The sequence below is a fragment of the Drosophila mojavensis genome, unplaced genomic scaffold, assembly GCF_018153725.1.
Source record: "Drosophila mojavensis isolate 15081-1352.22 unplaced genomic scaffold, ASM1815372v1 contig_80, whole genome shotgun sequence".
NCBI classification, from domain to species: Eukaryota; Metazoa; Arthropoda; class Insecta; order Diptera; family Drosophilidae; genus Drosophila; species Drosophila mojavensis.
Genome location: NW_025318906.1, coordinates 16,009,379 through 16,027,152, shown reverse-complemented (window position 1 = coordinate 16,027,152; position 17,774 = coordinate 16,009,379). Strand labels below are relative to the sequence as shown.

The 17,774-nt window shown below is 33.1% G+C and overlaps 2 protein-coding genes across 4 annotated transcripts in view; one reads left to right on the top strand and one right to left on the bottom strand.

Annotated features, from left to right (window-relative positions):
• The window catches only part of LOC6580163 (serine-rich adhesin for platelets), a 41,461-nt gene extending 24,513 nt beyond the window's left edge, over positions 1–16,948 (bottom strand). For 2 of the 3 annotated variants that reach the window (XM_002005987.4, XM_032729566.2), the window contains exons 1-3: positions 16,721–16,948; positions 15,461–15,578; positions 2,856–2,959 (exon numbers count right to left, since the gene is read on the bottom strand). The gene's annotated coding sequence lies outside the window, so the exon portion shown is untranslated. Of the gene's footprint in view, positions 1–812; positions 1,013–2,855; positions 2,960–15,460; positions 15,579–16,720 lie in introns of those variants that run through there. The other variant, XM_044010475.1, reaches the window with a different exon arrangement.
• Positions 7,838–17,772, top strand: LOC6580162 (5-hydroxyisourate hydrolase). Its single transcript, XM_002005986.4, has 2 exons — positions 7,838–7,875; positions 17,369–17,772. The coding sequence occupies exons 1-2, from the start codon at positions 7,841–7,843 to the stop codon at positions 17,727–17,729; spliced, it is 396 nt and encodes a 131-aa protein (XP_002006022.2). The 5' UTR covers positions 7,838–7,840; the 3' UTR covers positions 17,730–17,772.
• The last annotated feature ends 2 nt before the right edge of the window (positions 17,773–17,774 follow it).

Here is a 17,774-nt window from a genome sequence, read left to right as displayed (position 1 = left end):
ATATTTTTAAGAGGACATAAGTATGTTAATATTACCAATTTAAATACATGAAATATATTATATATGAAATATAATATATATATTAATAAAAAATATCTACTATTTGATTTTAAAAATGTAAGCCGAATAGTAATAAATGAAGAGTGTTAAAAAGCGTTTATTATATTCTAACTCACTTGACTTTGTTTATATAAATTGAGAAAATGAGTTGAGCTAAAAAAAATATTCAGAAAATATAGTTTCTCTAAAATAAGTTGCGGCGCGGCATACAAATTTCTTACAGCATAAATAAAAAATTGCCTAGAGCCGCAGCGCATATTCTGTTGCAAATTTATTTACATTTCTTGTTATCCACAGTGCAAGTAATTTTAATCGACTTCATACATTTGAGACACATCGAAGGCAAACAAATCTATATAAATATTTACATATATGCATACATTTTGCATAAATACAGAATATAACAAATATGAAAAATGGGCACGTTTCGGCAGTACCAAAAATCGTTTGAAACATTTGCTTGAAGCAATGCCAAAAATCAATAAACAAACAACAAATTCGCAAAGAGTAGCAAGAAATAAGGGGCACAAACTTGCTCTCAACAATTTTGTGGCGCCGATGACGAAGCAGCTGCTGATTCACAGAATCAAAGATGCTTGGCCCCTAAACTGATGCTGCTGAGACTCTGACTGTGGCTGTGGCTGATGCTGATGCTGATGATTTGGTTGTTTATTTTCAAGAGACTGCGTCACTTTGACACACACACTGCAGATGGTATACATCTATGCGTACATACATACATACGTACATACCCAGTGGAATGCGCCCAGACAGCGGCCAATTCGTTGGGGGATCGTGGTCGCGTGTGCTCTGTTTCATTAATATTTCACTTATACATATATTCATGTGTATATAGATGCATATATACATACATATAGGAAAGCACAAATCAACTCGCGTATAACGTTCAGTTCTACAGTTTGAGAGAAAACACACACAACTTGTGGCTGCCAGCGAAATGTGCGACTAAAATGCGTTTAATTCGCACTCGTTCTCATGGACTCGCAGCCTCAGCAACACACAAATACAAACATACAAGCACACACACACACACACTCACACACAGTTGAGGCAACATTTTATGTGTGCCCAAGGTCAAGGAGTGTAGCCGGAGCAGCAGTTGCTCTCGCGTGGGCGTCATGGAGCTGCAGCATCAGCGCAGTTGCAGAGCGCCTACCCGCAGCATGTTGCTAAGCAAATGTTGCTATACAATAAATGCGCACATTCATTTAAGTCTATTCAAGCTACAGCATTAGCTTAATTGTAGAGCAACTGTTAGCAACATGTTGCTATACACATGTTGCTAGAGAAAACATGCGCACATTCAAGCTGCCGCTTTAGCTTAGCAGCTAGCAACATGCTGCTATACACATGTTGCTATACAAAACATGCGCAGTTGCACGTTGTTAAGCAGATTCGGAATTCCCAATTATTAAAGCAAATTAAATAAAGGAGCACTAGAAAATATAATCAAATTATTTTAGATTGCCTAATATTTATAATATATAAATTTAAATAAAATTGTTACCTACTTTGCTGCTCAAATGTTGCTATACTCTCAATGCTTCTCTCACTTTCGCTCATTTCACACTGCGCAGTCGTCAAGCATAGAGTCCTTGCCGCTAGTTAAACGCCAAGACCTACACATATACACTGACCTAGTCAATTCAGAGTATTAAAAAGAAAACTCTGACCCTAACCACCGAACAACGACTTCATTAACATAACCATATAAGGCAAAGGAGTTTATGTCTCAGCAAAATATTGATTCTCTCTAGAGCCAAAGACATTTGTATAAGAATGAACAAATATTGTTGACTTGGAGTCAATGAACCGAGACTTGTTATTCAATGATAACAAAAACAATTGCCTCACTTTATCCAAAAGCGTTGCAAAGGAAACACACACTGAAATTGTTATTCTTTATGCTCTGTTATCGTCTGGGCAAAACGAGTATATGGCCTTTATATAGTATTTCTGTTATGTTTTCTGTGAATCTCTTTGTATATCTACACTGGAATGTTATACTTGAGAGGCCCAGCCCAGAGCTAGAGTAAAGTTGACTGAGTCGATAGATGTATACATTTATCAGTTGGCCTATTGCTCAGCTATGGTTGGACTGTGAAGCAGTAGACTGTGCAGCTGATTACGCCCCATCGCAAGATTCTTAATTGCTTTGCTTTTACTTTTAATCAACTGGAGTACAAAAGTTGTTTTTTTTTATTATTATTATTATTTATTTATTTATTTTATTTTATTTTATTTTTTTTTTTTTTTTTGGAAATATGAAGCTTAAGGATCACATTATAGGCTTCTTTTAAAAATATTCTTTTGTAATGAAAAAAAAAACAAGTTTGTATGCATTATGAATCAATTTTAAAATATTCATAATAAAAAAAAAAAGGAATAATAATTTAAAAATACCTTTTAATCAAAAAAGTATAAATAAATTTAAATTAATATTATTATTATCAGATTAATATAAATGATAAATTTAATTTAAAAATGTTTTTCTTATGAATTCAAAATTAATGTTTATAAATTAAATTAATAAATTGAAAATATATATAAATTAGCATATAAATATAAATATAATAAATTCAAAACTAATGTTAATAACTTAAACATATATATTATTTAATAATTTTTTTAGACAGCTCGTACGATAAACTTATTTAAAACGATCAAGTTAAAAATATTTATAATAAATATTTTGATATATTCATAGGTAAATTGCAAATTTATGTCACCCTATGACTAAAATATATTTATCTATTAAAGAATCGGAAACTCACCTGATATAAACTCCTTATCTCTCGCTTCGCAAAATGAAGTTGACTTGATTCAGTAGCAGCGCCTCAAATATGCAGTTACATTTTTAATTCAAGCCGATACGGTGCTGAGATAAAGAAAAAGATAAACAAACAGTTTGAATAAAAATCTTGAGAAGCTAACTTAAAAATATTTATGCTACTTGCAAGAAAATTTAGTGAGAAGCCTTTTATAAATTCGATATTGAAACTTAACTGAATAGAATATATTATACTCGTAAATATATATGTATATATCTCCAACTCAAACACATTAACCATTTCAATATCTTAAGTTACGTTAGCTTGGAATGTAATTACGTAAGAGGATATTTCTCTCTGTGCAGTCATATCCTGCCCTGAACCATCAGGCCAAGCCCGCAGTCAAACAAATTCTTGCTTGGGCTAGTCGCAATCCGATGCCGAATGTTCCGAGGGCAAACATTCACATTCACATTTGCATATTCACATTTTCATCCACATCCATATCGCATATCACGAGCCCTATATTGGAAGGCAGCCCCATTATTTTGTGTGCGTGTCACTAACTGATTTGCATAAAAATGTCCTGGCAAAAAATGTCAATAGCTGCTCGTGTTAGGTCACAGCCTAATCCTTTGGCACATTATGCAAAAAAAAAAAAAAAAAAAAAAAAAAAAGAAGAAGAAGAAGAGAAAAGACCTAGTAGGCACAAATTAACATTCAGTATTTAGAGTTTTACATTTCTTCTAATGACAGTAATCGTCTATTATAGATATCATATGACAGCATTTGTGTTGAGGGAGGGAATGAAGGAAGTACTGACTGATGGATGGATTTACTGATTAACTGACTGATAGACTGATAAGTCAAATTCGAGTAACTCCAACAATACAATTCATATATATTTTAATCTTCTAGTGAAAACCGAAATTCCTTTCAACTTTTCGGGTTCCTTCAAAGTACAGCTCCTATTACTCTATTTAATATTAACTCAACTTAGAAATAGTTCTAAATAGAAGCCTTAATTTTTATAGAAGGAACTCTGTTGACATATTTTGTATATAAATTAAATTAATATTAGGTCTACTTCTACTTGTTAAAAGCAATGCCTAAAAACCCATGTTGACCCGATTTCTAGACCTGACTGAAGACCACTCAAGAGTGCAACTGTGAATGCAACTGAGTGCAGCTGTGGCCATATGATATGCAAATCGCGAGTGGCCAAGTGGCTGTTGACCCATTGGAATAGAACCAGATGAATAAAGAAAACTTTCTCTGCCCACACACAAACCAAAACCTCGAGTCGCGAGAGGGCCAGGGTATATGGTTTGGTTACCTAATTGGTTGGCCGACTCGACTCGACTCGACTGAAGATTAATTGCAATACGAACGATTTCTTTCACAATATAAAAGAAGAAGAAGAAAAAAAACAAATAAAGAAATAAGTAGATATGGCAAACAATGATGAAAAGTAAAAGTTTGTTTTAGACAAAAACGAACAATGCCAACTAAATGAATTCATGAATAAATTTGTCGGCATCAGTTCTAAACAAGTTTTGGTTTTTATTTGTTTCTGTTTTGTTATTAATTTTATGTGGCATAAAATTGTTGTTTTTAATTTATGGATGATTACCATTTTCTCCACAAAAACAAACATCAGAAAACTTAAATTAGAAATATTTAGATTAGATCTACAAATATATTTCGTTGCGCTTGCTGCTGCTGCGTTCTACAATGAGTCTTACTTAAGAGGTTTTTTTTCTGGTAATCAGACACCTCAATGCCATAATCCACAAAGCGAGGCAAGACTGTAGCAAAAGTAAAACAGCGAAAACCACGAGACCACAACGACCAAACGACTCGGCCAGCAAATCTGTCGTCGCTTCAGTTAAACTACGGCCAGAAGAAATAAAAAAAATAAACAAAGTGCTATTATAAACTAACATCAAATCTAATGCTAACTGGCCCAAAGCACTTCAACTTTGCGTTATTTAATACATGACTTAATCTGGCCTCGTCTACACAGTTTCTGTATTATGCAAATTGCATGTCTGCACACACAAATCTGCTTGCCATAGATCTTGGCTATTCTGTTCGTAATTGTCTAGGGTTAGGCTTTTCGAGTGTTAAGCACAGCTTTCACACCAAACAATCAACTGAGTAAGCTGAAGCTATTATTACACACTTATTATCATCTAATGATCTTCATCAGCATAAAGTCAATGCAAACTTTAATAGCTTGAACTTGAATAGGTATCGATATGAAAGGAATATATACATATAATAAGCGTATATATATAACAAAATATATATACATATATAATTAAATGGTAGAGCATTTCTATCTGACTTTTATTAATTTTTTAAGAGACGGACTCATTGAATATTATAGTATATTTATAATTATTAATATTCATAAAGGTATATATTTAATTATTTGTGTTATATATTTATATTCCTAATTAATATTATTATAAATACATATATTCAACAATTTAATACATTTATAATTATTCGATTTTGCTTATAACTTTCAAAAATTTGTGAAGATATTATCTTTTGCATGCAATCTGAATATATTTGAAATTAATTTGCTTTTATTCTGTAAAAAATTTTTTAAACAAACAAGTGAAAGTGAGAAAATAATAGCAATGTGGATTGACCGACTTTTCAATATTCTAATATTTATTAATAATTAAGCTGTACAAATTAATTCTGTTAAATTTGAGAATTATAATTATACATATGTATATAATACATAAATATATATAAGTAAAACAAATTGGGAAAAAATTATAATTTTTTTATAATTTTGAAATAAATTCGTTATTTTTTTTTTTAATTATATACATATATTTATTTATTATTATAATTTCATTTATTTGTTTTATGTTGTCTTGATTATTATTTTTATTTTATTATTAAAAATAAATAAAAAATTTATAGTAATTTATTTATATATTACAAGTATTTCTTTTTGACATATATTAAATATGGTATATGAATTTATATAAAAAAAAAGAACATTTAAAATATTACAACTATTTTACTTCTGCTAGTCACAAAAAATGTTATTTGCACAGAAATGATCTGATATAGACTTCCAATAAATCAACATGTTACATTTCAACATGCAAAACAAGAAATCAATTAAAACAAAATAAAAACGTAAATATTCCACAAATTGTTTCAAGTCTGAGCTCTTAATATGTAAGAAGTGTAACACATTTGTCCTATGTTCTACGAATTCCAAGGCGACTTCAACGTGAGCGCTGCCAGAGGCATTCAAATATACATTTACACGACTTTGATTCTCTCTTTGTCTTGCTCTCTCCCGCTCCCTCTGTCTCTCTCTCACACACACTCAGTCTCGCCTGTTTACCATATGTAAAACGAATAAACACACAATCGGATCATTGAGCTGAGAAACTTGCTTGCTCTTTGCTTTCCCTCGACGTCTACACCAACACCACTAGCACCACCGCCGCAGCAACCACAACTGAACTGAACTAAACCACCGCACAGTCAGTCTTGTTGCTTCAGCGGGGGTCCTCAGTATTCGGCATAAATAGAAACAGTTCGATGTTCGAATGCGATTCCAGCAATTCCAATGCTTACAGATCAGAGATCACAGCGATCACAGCTGATGCTACATATATACATATAGAACTTTTAACATATTTCTGGCATTCTATTCTTTATCTGAACTTGTCAGTCTGGAAACATGTTTTTGTGTTTTGCTGCCCAATTCATTTATATTCTTTTGATCTTTGATTTGAATTGTGTTTGCTGAACTTACGTAATATCAGCGTGAAACCCGAACAAAAGTTCTCTCTAGATCAACTTCTTCTGGCTGGCTAACGAATGTCATGTATGAGTCATAATAAATTTTGGTTTTAATTTATCTGCTGAAATAAACGACTAAGCACGTTACATTGATTAAATCGACTGCGCAATACTCTCTGTTGCACACGCATATACATATGTATATATATTAGTATGTGTATATATAGAGCAGTATTTCAATTTTGAAATATGGCTCTATTGTTCATATATCTATTATATATTTAGTGCAGCGTCTTTTTTATACTTTTTTTTAGATATTGTGATTATGATATTTCAAAATCTGTATATAGAGAGTACAAATAGATATTGTAGCATATATAGGCCATTGACATTTCTGTAGCTTAGTGAGTTTGCAAAATGCGCTGCTCGCATTCGTCAGGGTCACCAATTGTAAAAACTCTGTTTTAATATTATATTTAAACTGACTGATTGTGAATGCTTGACTAACAAACACCCTGTAAGCACGATATAAAACAAACTCCATTCAGAACAACTCTTTATGTAACTTGGTCATTTATAAAACTAATCTTAGGGATCTATATTGAAATATATTTAGTATTCGAAATAGCTGAAATATACATACATATATAATATAATATTCAAATATGGGATAATATAAGTAATTTTTATGGAATATATTCAGATATCTAGTCTCTATATATAGATCTAATCTCATATATAGAACAAGCAAATAGGCATTTTCCTTAAACAGAAATGCGAATGCCTGCCTAAGAATAGGTATTGCTGCAACAAAAATAAGAGCTTATTAAATAGAGAGTCAAATATTTAAAAAATATAAATTTCCTTAAGTAATAAAAGACTGATCAGTTAATATTAAAATCTTTATTTTGTAGCCTTAGTACTATGCATATTATAATATATATATAATATATAATATATACAGACTTGAGGATAGATGAATCAACACTACAACAAAAACAACAAATACCTTCTCCTTAAGTTATATTCAAAATCTACCCTTTGTTCATCCATTTTATTGTTTATAGGGTATAGAAAATTAATTTTTTTTAACAGCTCGAGTTCATTTGATTAGTGCGTCAGCGATATTCAGTGCAATCCAAGGACAGACGGGCGACGTCTTGAACTGATAGCAGTACAAGAGTCACAAAGGAAGGCAACACATGCGGCACAGAGCCCTTTCACATCGAAACAAAAGGTATGCGCAAGCACCTGCTCAAGCAAATGGAACGCACACACACACAAGACAAAAGCAACAGCAGTAACAGAAGCAGAAATCGAATAGGCGAAACCCAGTGCACAAATAGCTAAACGCTTGGCTAACTCCCGAGCATGCGACGTTCAATTAAATGCTGTTAATCAAATACGAACATCTCGTGTAGTTGGCAAATATTTATTTATTCATTCGTTGATCAATCAATCGGCAAAAAAAAGAAAGAGAGAAAGAGAGAGAGAGGGGGATGGGGAGAGAAGCCCCAAACAAACAATAAATAAGTAAAGGCAGCTGCCACTGCAGCTAATTGTCGAGCTTAATCGATGATCGCAATTAAATCACAAATCCAGCAAAGCCAAACGAAGCGTGAAAACCTCTAATGACCTTTGACATTCCAATTGGATTCGCTACCCAGAAATCAATTGCCGTAAAGGTGCGGTCGGATGCTGTAAGCGATTTGAGTGGATTGTCATTAAGACCTCTTTGGCATTAAGGCCGGTGAAATTTTGTTTGATTTGATATACCCTGTAAACTATTGAGCTGGGTATATCATTAATGTTACTCTGACATCATTTCAGCTAAGATCTTTATAAATTTGCATATCTTGGTACACATAGAATTGGGTTTATCTAAAGAGCTGTTTAATATAATTCTACATACAGTAGAATCCGGTTGCAACAACTCCGCTTATAGAATCCGTATGGCTCTTGCGATGAAAATTGTGGATCCAGACAAACCTATATGAGCAAACTTATACGGTTATAAGTTCTTCGACAATACTTTGAACATCGTTATAAACAGATTCTACTGTATATGTATATTTCATGGAATCTGCATGCCTTGTATTTTAAAGTGGAGTTCCTAATGACTCGTACATTCTCTTTGAGAGCTTATTATATCTAAGAATTTACATACTCCATAACATAACATCTCTCACACCTAAAATTTCTTTACATTTGCATACCCTGTAATACTCCGAAATTACAACAAAGTGTGAGTAGAGTATCTGCAAGTCAGCTTGCAGACAGACGATAGTCTGCTCCTCAAGGGCGTTGACCATAGCCGTTATTTCTTAGCCATAATATTCTTCAGATAGTTAAGAGAACTAAACCCAGGCAGTAGCAGTAGCAGTAGCAAAAAAACAAAACTGATCATAATTGCAATGTCCCAAAAAGTGAAGCTAATAAAGCAAAAATGCTAAAAGAAAGCCAAAGAAAGAGGAGCGCAAAACATGGGCAACATTAGCGCTAAATCGTTTCAACGTCTCACAAACTATAAAAGGTGAAATTATCCGCAATGAAAATGAGCGTAGAGTAAACAAAGAGCCGGACACAGCCGTCAGACATTGATGGGCCTCGCAGTCTGAGGTTGGGTCTGGGTCGGGGTCTGAGCTCTGCTGGCCTCTAGTGCAAAGATTATCGGACTAATGTTCGCTAGAGAAACATGACGAAGTTTGACCCAATTATCAGCGTCACTTTGCAAGAAAATGAATCGAATTGAAACACCTAAAAGCAACAACAACAACAATTTTCAAAGCCGAAAGCTAAAGACAAATGTGGGTCAAATTTTGGGTCGAATCGAAAGCAAATGCCCGAAACAAAAACAAAAACAATTGCTTCTATTTCTTGTTTATATTATCACTTAATTATACAGAGGAAAGCACAGAATAGCACAAAGAACAGTTAAGAGTGGCGGCTGGCAATATAATCATACGCCCACGCCTATAGCCACCACGCCCCCTATACCCGCCCTCAGCCGCACGGTGCATACATAATTCAGGATGACAACGAAAGAGCGGCTGTTTGATATGCATTGCCACGATTGAGCGGCCAACCTGTTGTTGACTACACAGAACAGCATTGATTGAACGATGAAGGGTATGCTTGACTAGGGAATACCCTGTTTAAATGTTGTAGCTGTAGAAATTTAGGGAAGGTAGGTAGGATTTAGTATTAGGTTTATTATTGAGTGAGTTTATAAATAAATCGATATTTATCGATAACTTGTAGATTGGGATGTAGGATAATGTCTATATCTATATCTATATCTATATCTATATCTATATCTACATCTATATCTATATCTATATCTATATCTATATCTATATCTATATCTATATCTATATCTATATCTATATCTATATCTATATCTATATCTATATCTATATCTATATCTATATCTATATCTATATCTATATCTATATCTATATCTATATCTATATCTATATCTATATCTATATCTATATCTATATCTATATCTATATCTATATCTATATCTATATCTATATCTATATCTATATCTATATCTATATCTATATCTATATCTATATCTATATCTATATCTATATCTATATCTATATCTATATCTATATCTATATCTATATCTATATCTATATCTATATCTATATCTATATCTATATTCACTTCTCTATCAATATACCCTCTTCATCTCTGATTCAATGCCTGCTTTACTGGGCATAATGACAGCTTACGTATTAAGCTACATATTGCGAGTGTTCTCGTTATATTTTGTTTTATTATTTAACATGCACAGCACGACCAATTGAAATCCCCCTTAACTACCTATCGCCCTCCTACCGACATCTCACCTGCCCTTAGCTGTTCCACCCGCCCCCTCTGGTCACACCTGTGCAAGTGGTTTTATTGCCATTGTCGTCTCGTCTCGTCTCGTCATCGGCCTCGTCTGACGTTTGTCTTCTGGCTTAGTGTTTGTTTTCTAGCGTGAAGGTCTTTGATATGCTCGTCATCGTCGTGCCCAGCTCTAAAACTTACAATTGGTCTACAAGCATGTTTACACGCACACACACACACTGACACACATACATACACTATGTGTGTCAATGTGGCAATTGATTCGAATTGCGTGTACATGCAACTCCATCAAAAATTGTGAATGGTGTGAATATGAATCAATTTACTATTTACTATCAACTTTACTTTACTCTACTTTACTTTACTTTACTTTAGTTTATGGTGTCATCTACTCTGCTTTTTCAAAGATTTTTCAATGCAACGCAAATATTATTAAGTGATTTGAGCAAAGGTAGCTGGAATAGTAGATTATTTATACATATTTTTTCAATTTTTTTTTTTTTTAACAAAATTGCATACTAATTAATAGGAAACAAAAGCTATAGACTAAATAAATAATAATTCTAGTCGTCCATAAAAATTCAACAGAAATAAATATTATTTTAATGTTAACTTATTTCCAATATATACAAATCCACAAATCCATTTATAATATAATATATGTATATTAGAGCAACGCCTTAAAATCTGAATAATTTCCATGAAATGAAAAGTTCCAGGAAATTAATATAGCAAAACTTTAATAATACAGTAAATTGCTTTTTAGTGACCTTTTCATATTTCCACTTTGAGTCATTCAATTGTTGACTATTACTAAGCGATCAATGAACAAGGTTTCACAAAATGCAAACAAATTATTTGTACAGCTACAGAAAAGTCTCGATTCTGGATCATCAAGAGAATTTCGTAAAGACGAACGACCTCACCCACATCTTGCCCAGCTGTAATTGTTTGAGAGGAATACTTAATAAAAACAAAATATTATATATTTACATATATATACATATATGCAAATTCAATAACTGACAGAGAAAAAGACATCCAATAATCTCTATAAATTTATATAAAATATTATCATAATCAGTAAACTAGAATATTTGAGCATTAAGCTCTTTCTATTCCATACTCTTTCCTAAGAAATTAACTCAACTCTACCCAACTCTTCTTTTACTCTAAATTAATAGATGAGCCTCTAACAAGTATGAAATATGTAGCTACATCGAATATTTTCATTATTTCTCTCTTTTTTAATGTGATTAACGTTAGGCGTTACAATTGGTATTTAGTGCGCGACTGAGTCTGGCCGATGGAGGCTAACACTTGAAGCAGCAGCAGCAGAAATCGCTCCATTACCACCCTGAAGCTGCAGCAGCAGCAACAACAGCAACAACAACAACAGCAACAGCAATAAGAGCTAACAGCAGCAGCAGCAGCTTCAACGAGCATTTAGGCATCTTGAATGCCTTTCCAATTATTTGCAGTGTTTGAATTTTGCGCCAGTTTTTCATGAGAGTCTGATGCATTGCTTGGACTTGGTTGACTTGCTGCCAACGAAGTATTTCGGCAGTAAAAACAACTGGCAGAAAGAAAACTAAAAGCTAAAAAGCTGAAAAGCGGCAAAAACTGAAATTTGTATCAAATTTGAAAACTCACTTCAGCATGGCGAATGCCTCAGTCACGCTAACTGCGGCAACATCAGCCAAAATAAGACTCACAAACGAGCATACCTAGAGAGCGAGAGCGAGAGCGAGAGAGAGAGGGAGAGCGAGAGTGGGAGCGAAAGAGAGAGAGGTGTATATATTTATATACACTTATATGTATTTAGGTTTGTAAGTAATTTGCCAAAGGCAACAGTTGAAGAATTTTTTAAAAATATCTACACCAAACTTGGCATATTCTATGTGAATATGAGTGTGAATGTGAGTGTGAGTGTGTGCAGAAACACTCACAGTTTACACAAGTTTTTATGGTATATATATATACAATTGTGGAATACTTAATAATAACTATTGTTTATCTTACAATTTTGTAAGTGTTTAACATGTGTATGTATGTATATGTATATAGACACACAAAAACCCAGGCGTGTCTGCTGATGATGATGTGGTTCAGGCACAGCCTGGGAAATTTCAATGTAATATCCTGTAATATGAGACATTACGAAGTCATCAAGTGTTTATTCTCTTTTTGTTGGCCCATGCAGGATGTGCAAGCCATTCAGCTGTATCAAAGCAGAGCCGGCCCTAGGCCAGCCATACCTGCACATTCATTATATGTCCGATCAGTGCAAGCTCGCTGGAATGCGGGACATCTGTGTAAACAGAGAACGAGAGAGAGAGAGAGAGAGAGAGAGAGAGAGAGAGAGAGAGAGAGAGAGAGAGAGATGAGGGCTAAAAGTGGAGACTTGAGAACTGAGAGCTGAGGGCTATGATCTGAAGGTTGAGGCTGGAGAGCTTCAAGACTTTCAATAATAATTTCTTTATCTCTTTATATTCATTATTATATTGTACATTATTATATAAAATAAAAGCAAGTTTCGCAAAAGGAATGGAATTTAAAAATTATATGTAATATAATATATAGAAAATAATAACAAATATATACCAATATTATATACCTTCCTATAACTATTTCAGAATAATTCGTAAATGCCAACTGCTGCGTATCATTGTCTATTTTTAAGCATTACACGATCTATATAATCAATTTGGTCTTGCTATTGATAAGTTAATAAATAGAATTTGCGACATATAGTATATATATACATGTCAGATAATATAGAAGAGATATATGAATAGCCACACAAATTGATGAGCTAATACTTATACAATATTCTATTCCATAATATATAAAATAATTACAAACTGTCTCTCTCTTTCTTTCTCACTCACTCATACACATTTTCATGAGCCTCAGAAGAATATATTTTTTTAATAATTCAATTTGAGTGTGCTCATTAGCTGTGATTCCTAGTCTAACATCTGTATACATTGCTGTTTTAGCCTGAAGGCGTTCGGCACTAACAAAAATACTATAATTAAGTAGCTATAGCTAAGTATATACTCTAATTGCATTAGCAATCACAGAGAAAGAAATTTGTATAAAAACAACAATTACTCTTACGGTCGCTGATATTGACTTGGATCTTATAGGGGGAAATGTACTTTAGGAAAAGAACATGGATTGCATGACTAAGAAATACCCTAAAACCAGCAGCTGTTTGAAGTGAATAGTTCTTAGTTCTTCTTGGATACATTTGCAACTCAACTTCGGTTGAATTTATATTTTAGAGTCTAATTGGTATATGCGAAAAGAAAAATTTTAATCTAAATTTATACATGTACATATATAATTATTAAGATCATTCTAATTTATATTAGCAACTTTCAGGCCTAGCTTTAACTAAACTTTGAATAGATCAATTTTATTCCATTTCAAATATTCACGTATTTGTATATATGAAAGGAGCGATAGATAGATGTAAGCTCGATTTTATCAGGTAATCCCAATATTCATTCTTTAGTAAAAGTAAATATAAAATAGTGATAGCATATATTGTATATAACTTCAGATAAGCCTCTAATTGGTAGTAACAAGTACTTTTACTCAACCATTATACCTCTAAAACTCCCATTTCCAATGGTTTCAAAGCAAAAGAGAAAACCAAGACTGATAAAAAAAAAGGTAGAGTATAAGAAAAATAAATAAAAAACGCATATATAATAAATGACAAGAAGAGGCTCGCTGCATTGACCAAGCGAACGAAAGGTACTTAAAAGAAAAACTTCACTCAAACTGTCTGGGGGCTCATTTCCTGTTTCGGTTTCTGTTTCTGTTTCGGTTTCTGGCCGCCACAGTGCAGCGTGGAATTCAGCTATATTTTTATTTCTTCTCGTCGTCGTCGTCGTCGTCGTCATCTTCTTCTTCTTCTGCTTTTGCCATCCCTGTCAATAAGTGGCGGCTAGTTTCTAATTTGCCAAACAACCTTTAATGATCGACTACGAGTGTTGGCAATAATAATATCTGTCTCTCCCCCTCTCTCTCTCCCTCTCGATATGCAAATGAATGAAGTTTCCAACAAAATTAATGTACAGTTAATGTATCGCCGAATTTTGTCGCTGCGGGGCTAAAAAACACAAAATATTGTTGTTGTTTTTTTTGGCTTTGCTTTGTTGATCGTTTCATATCAATCAATTAAGCATATCTCATGATCGACCGTTAGCACTTTCTGATTGCATTTTTATCACTGATGAGCAACAACAAAAAACAGAAACACAAAAAATTGTGCAAAAAAACTACGAAAATTTTGTTACGACAATGTCATTACGAAATAAAGACAGTTACAAACTTATAACATTTAGGTATATGTATATAATATATAGGAAAACACACTCTCTCCAAGCAATTTTCACATTTCACGAAACATTTTTGTTTCAGAGAGTTTTATAATTAATTGCGGTTACAGTGGGCAGCTCTGAATCAATTATATATGTACATATATTATAGACCTTGGCGATGTTGAGTCAAAGATCTGTATCTACATTACAAATACGAATATAACGGCATTTCTTTAATTTGTTAAAGTCTTAAATTTGAAATGAAAAGAAAAGTAGCAGCTATAAATCGCCTAAATGGATGTAAAATTAAATTTACTCATGTAAATTAGTTTTTTTTAATGGTATAGCTGACTTTTATAAACAGACAGAGAGTAATAAGAATTAATAAAAATGAATTAAACTAGCATAACACGAAACTAGATCAGATCCTCAAGATATTGAAGTCTGTATGTTGGGTCCTTTAGCATCCAGTTAAGTTCAAATTTTCTAAATGTTTATCATAAAACTATGTTTATAATAAAGCTTTAAGTCACAAAACTAATTCACATTATAATTTAAAAATAAATTCTATATAATATTTACAATTAAAAATTTATATACCTTTAATTGCATTTCGCTTACCTCAAATATAATTATTATTCCAGCTTAAATGGTTTCAATTAGCAAATTGTTCCAATTGGAATCTAAGTAATGAGAGCTTGTTTTCCTGCTGTGGTTGTCGCTGTAGTTGTAGTGGGATCTGGTTGGAAACTGAACTTGTTATTGTATTGCCTTAATCTGGCGTATCGCGTAGGAGGCAGGAGACAAAGCTGCCAAGACGTGCCGTACTTGTTGCAGGTATACATTGAATTACAACAGCAACAACGAGAACAGCAGCAACAACAACAATAGCAAAAGCAATAACAACAACAAAATCATCACGCGATTAGTTTAAGCCGAGGTAAAGCGAAACAGCCAAAGGGTATCCGACTTATGCTTGCACATACACATACATACAGGCATAGCTTTGAGCGAGAGAGCACACACACACACACATTCATATTTCAACTTGCAGAGGCAGCAAAAACTTCAAACACAAAACGAAAAGAAGAAAGAACGGTTTATTTGAACGTATCGAAGCCTAAATACCCTCGCAGGCAAACATGCATATGTGTATGCATCTTTGTCTGTGTGTGTATGCTAAAGTTATATAATATGTATATAAACTGGCGAGGCGAGCTTTATGCTAAGCTTTTAATAATACTTCTAATGACTCCTTCCATGACGCATTTAACACTAAAACTAAATTGACCTCCGCAAGGGTATGTACAATGCGAAATAGGAAAAGAAAAATAAAACATAATAAAAACAACAACATGCACACGCAGACAAACAACAAGAATATGTATCTTAAAACTGGTTTAAGATTTGTTGGGATTGAAGTTGGTTACTTCGATGCTTCTGCTCAGGTTCAGTTCAGGCTTCAGTTTGTGTACCACATGTATATGTATGCGTATATGTGTGTACAAACATACACACACATATGTATACTATGCATGCATGTGTATATACAAACAATCGAGTTTTGTACTTTCGAATAGTCAAAGATCGAATTCTATTCTCTGTTACTATTTTCTTCAAAGTGCGAATATCATTTGCATTAGCATTTGCTTATTAGAACTTTGCTGTTGCTGTTGTTGTTGTTCTTGATTTTCACACTATATTAAGAAGAACAACTGTTGCTTCTGCGTTGCACTATGAACGTGGGCAAATCGAATCACAACATAGACAATTGACGTTGACCGGTTGACGTTTCGTTTTGGTAGCCAATTATTTTCGTGTACTATTATTTAATATACTATGCATATATTTCACGATTATATATATTTATATTTTTTTTACCGGTAAAATGACGGCAGCCGCTAAGAATTTTCACAACGATTTATTGCAATATATTATATTTTACATTGACAGACATGTATATGCTTTATTGCTGCAATTCAATTTACAAAGAAAAGCTTCAACTTCGGCCTTGTTGATACTTGGATATCTATAACTTCTTGCAAAGTCGCGATACGCTTACGCTCCGACGCAACACAGCCGACCCGACCGCTTCGAAAACAATTTTTACAATAACAAAATCAAACTGTTAGCGCTGCAGCAGCAGCAGTTCGTAATTGGACAGAGCAGTGCGCTGTTATTTTTCTCTGAAATCATAATGCTATCGATATACGATAATTTGTTTGTTACAATCGGCTGTTAGTTAACATGTTTCTGCTTGTTTTTATCCGTTGATGCTAGAAACAGGTAGTTTTAATAGGTTAATTTAATGATGTTTTTAATGGAATTATTAACATGAAATATAACTTGTGATATAATTGAAGCAAACATGTATGGAATCTTTAAATTTAAATATAAAAGTCAAGATCAGCAACCATTTAATCCTACTACTTCTACCTTATCTATTTGTTTATCAGCAATATATCATCTAAAATGACTACATTTGTATTTCATGCGAACCCTTTTAAAGATTAGCTACATTTTTCTCAGTTATCTTTGGACATTTGCAATGAACGCACGTAAGCTATCAACGCATGTGCTAAACACATCAACTGGAAAGGCAGCTTCCAACGTCAAAGTAACCGTTTATCGCCTAAACGAATTTCAGGAATGGATTGCAATTAAACCGGCACAAACGAATGCAGATGGACGCTGTCAGTTGTTGGCAGAAACTGATTTTATCAATGGCATCTATAAGTTAACATTTCAAGTGGGCTCATATTTTGCTCAGCAAAATATAAAAACCTTTTATCCAGCAATAGATGTTATTGTGGATTGTTGTGAAGCTCAAAGTTATCATATTCCGCTCCTAATTAGTCCATTTGGCTACAGTACTTATCGTGGCACATAGATATGACTTCTAAATAAATAAATGTGAATTTTGATTACACCAATG

What these genes read in the sequence shown, in the direction of transcription:
- LOC6580162 (XM_002005986.4), top strand. Translation starts at nt 7,841, where the DNA reads ATGCGGCACAGAGCCCTTTCACATCGAAACAAAAG. An exon ending in CTTTCACATCGAAACAAAAG is followed by an intron (nt 7,876 to 17,368) that starts GTATGCGCAAGC and finishes CATTTTTCTCAG; the next exon opens with TTATCTTTGGACATTTGCAA.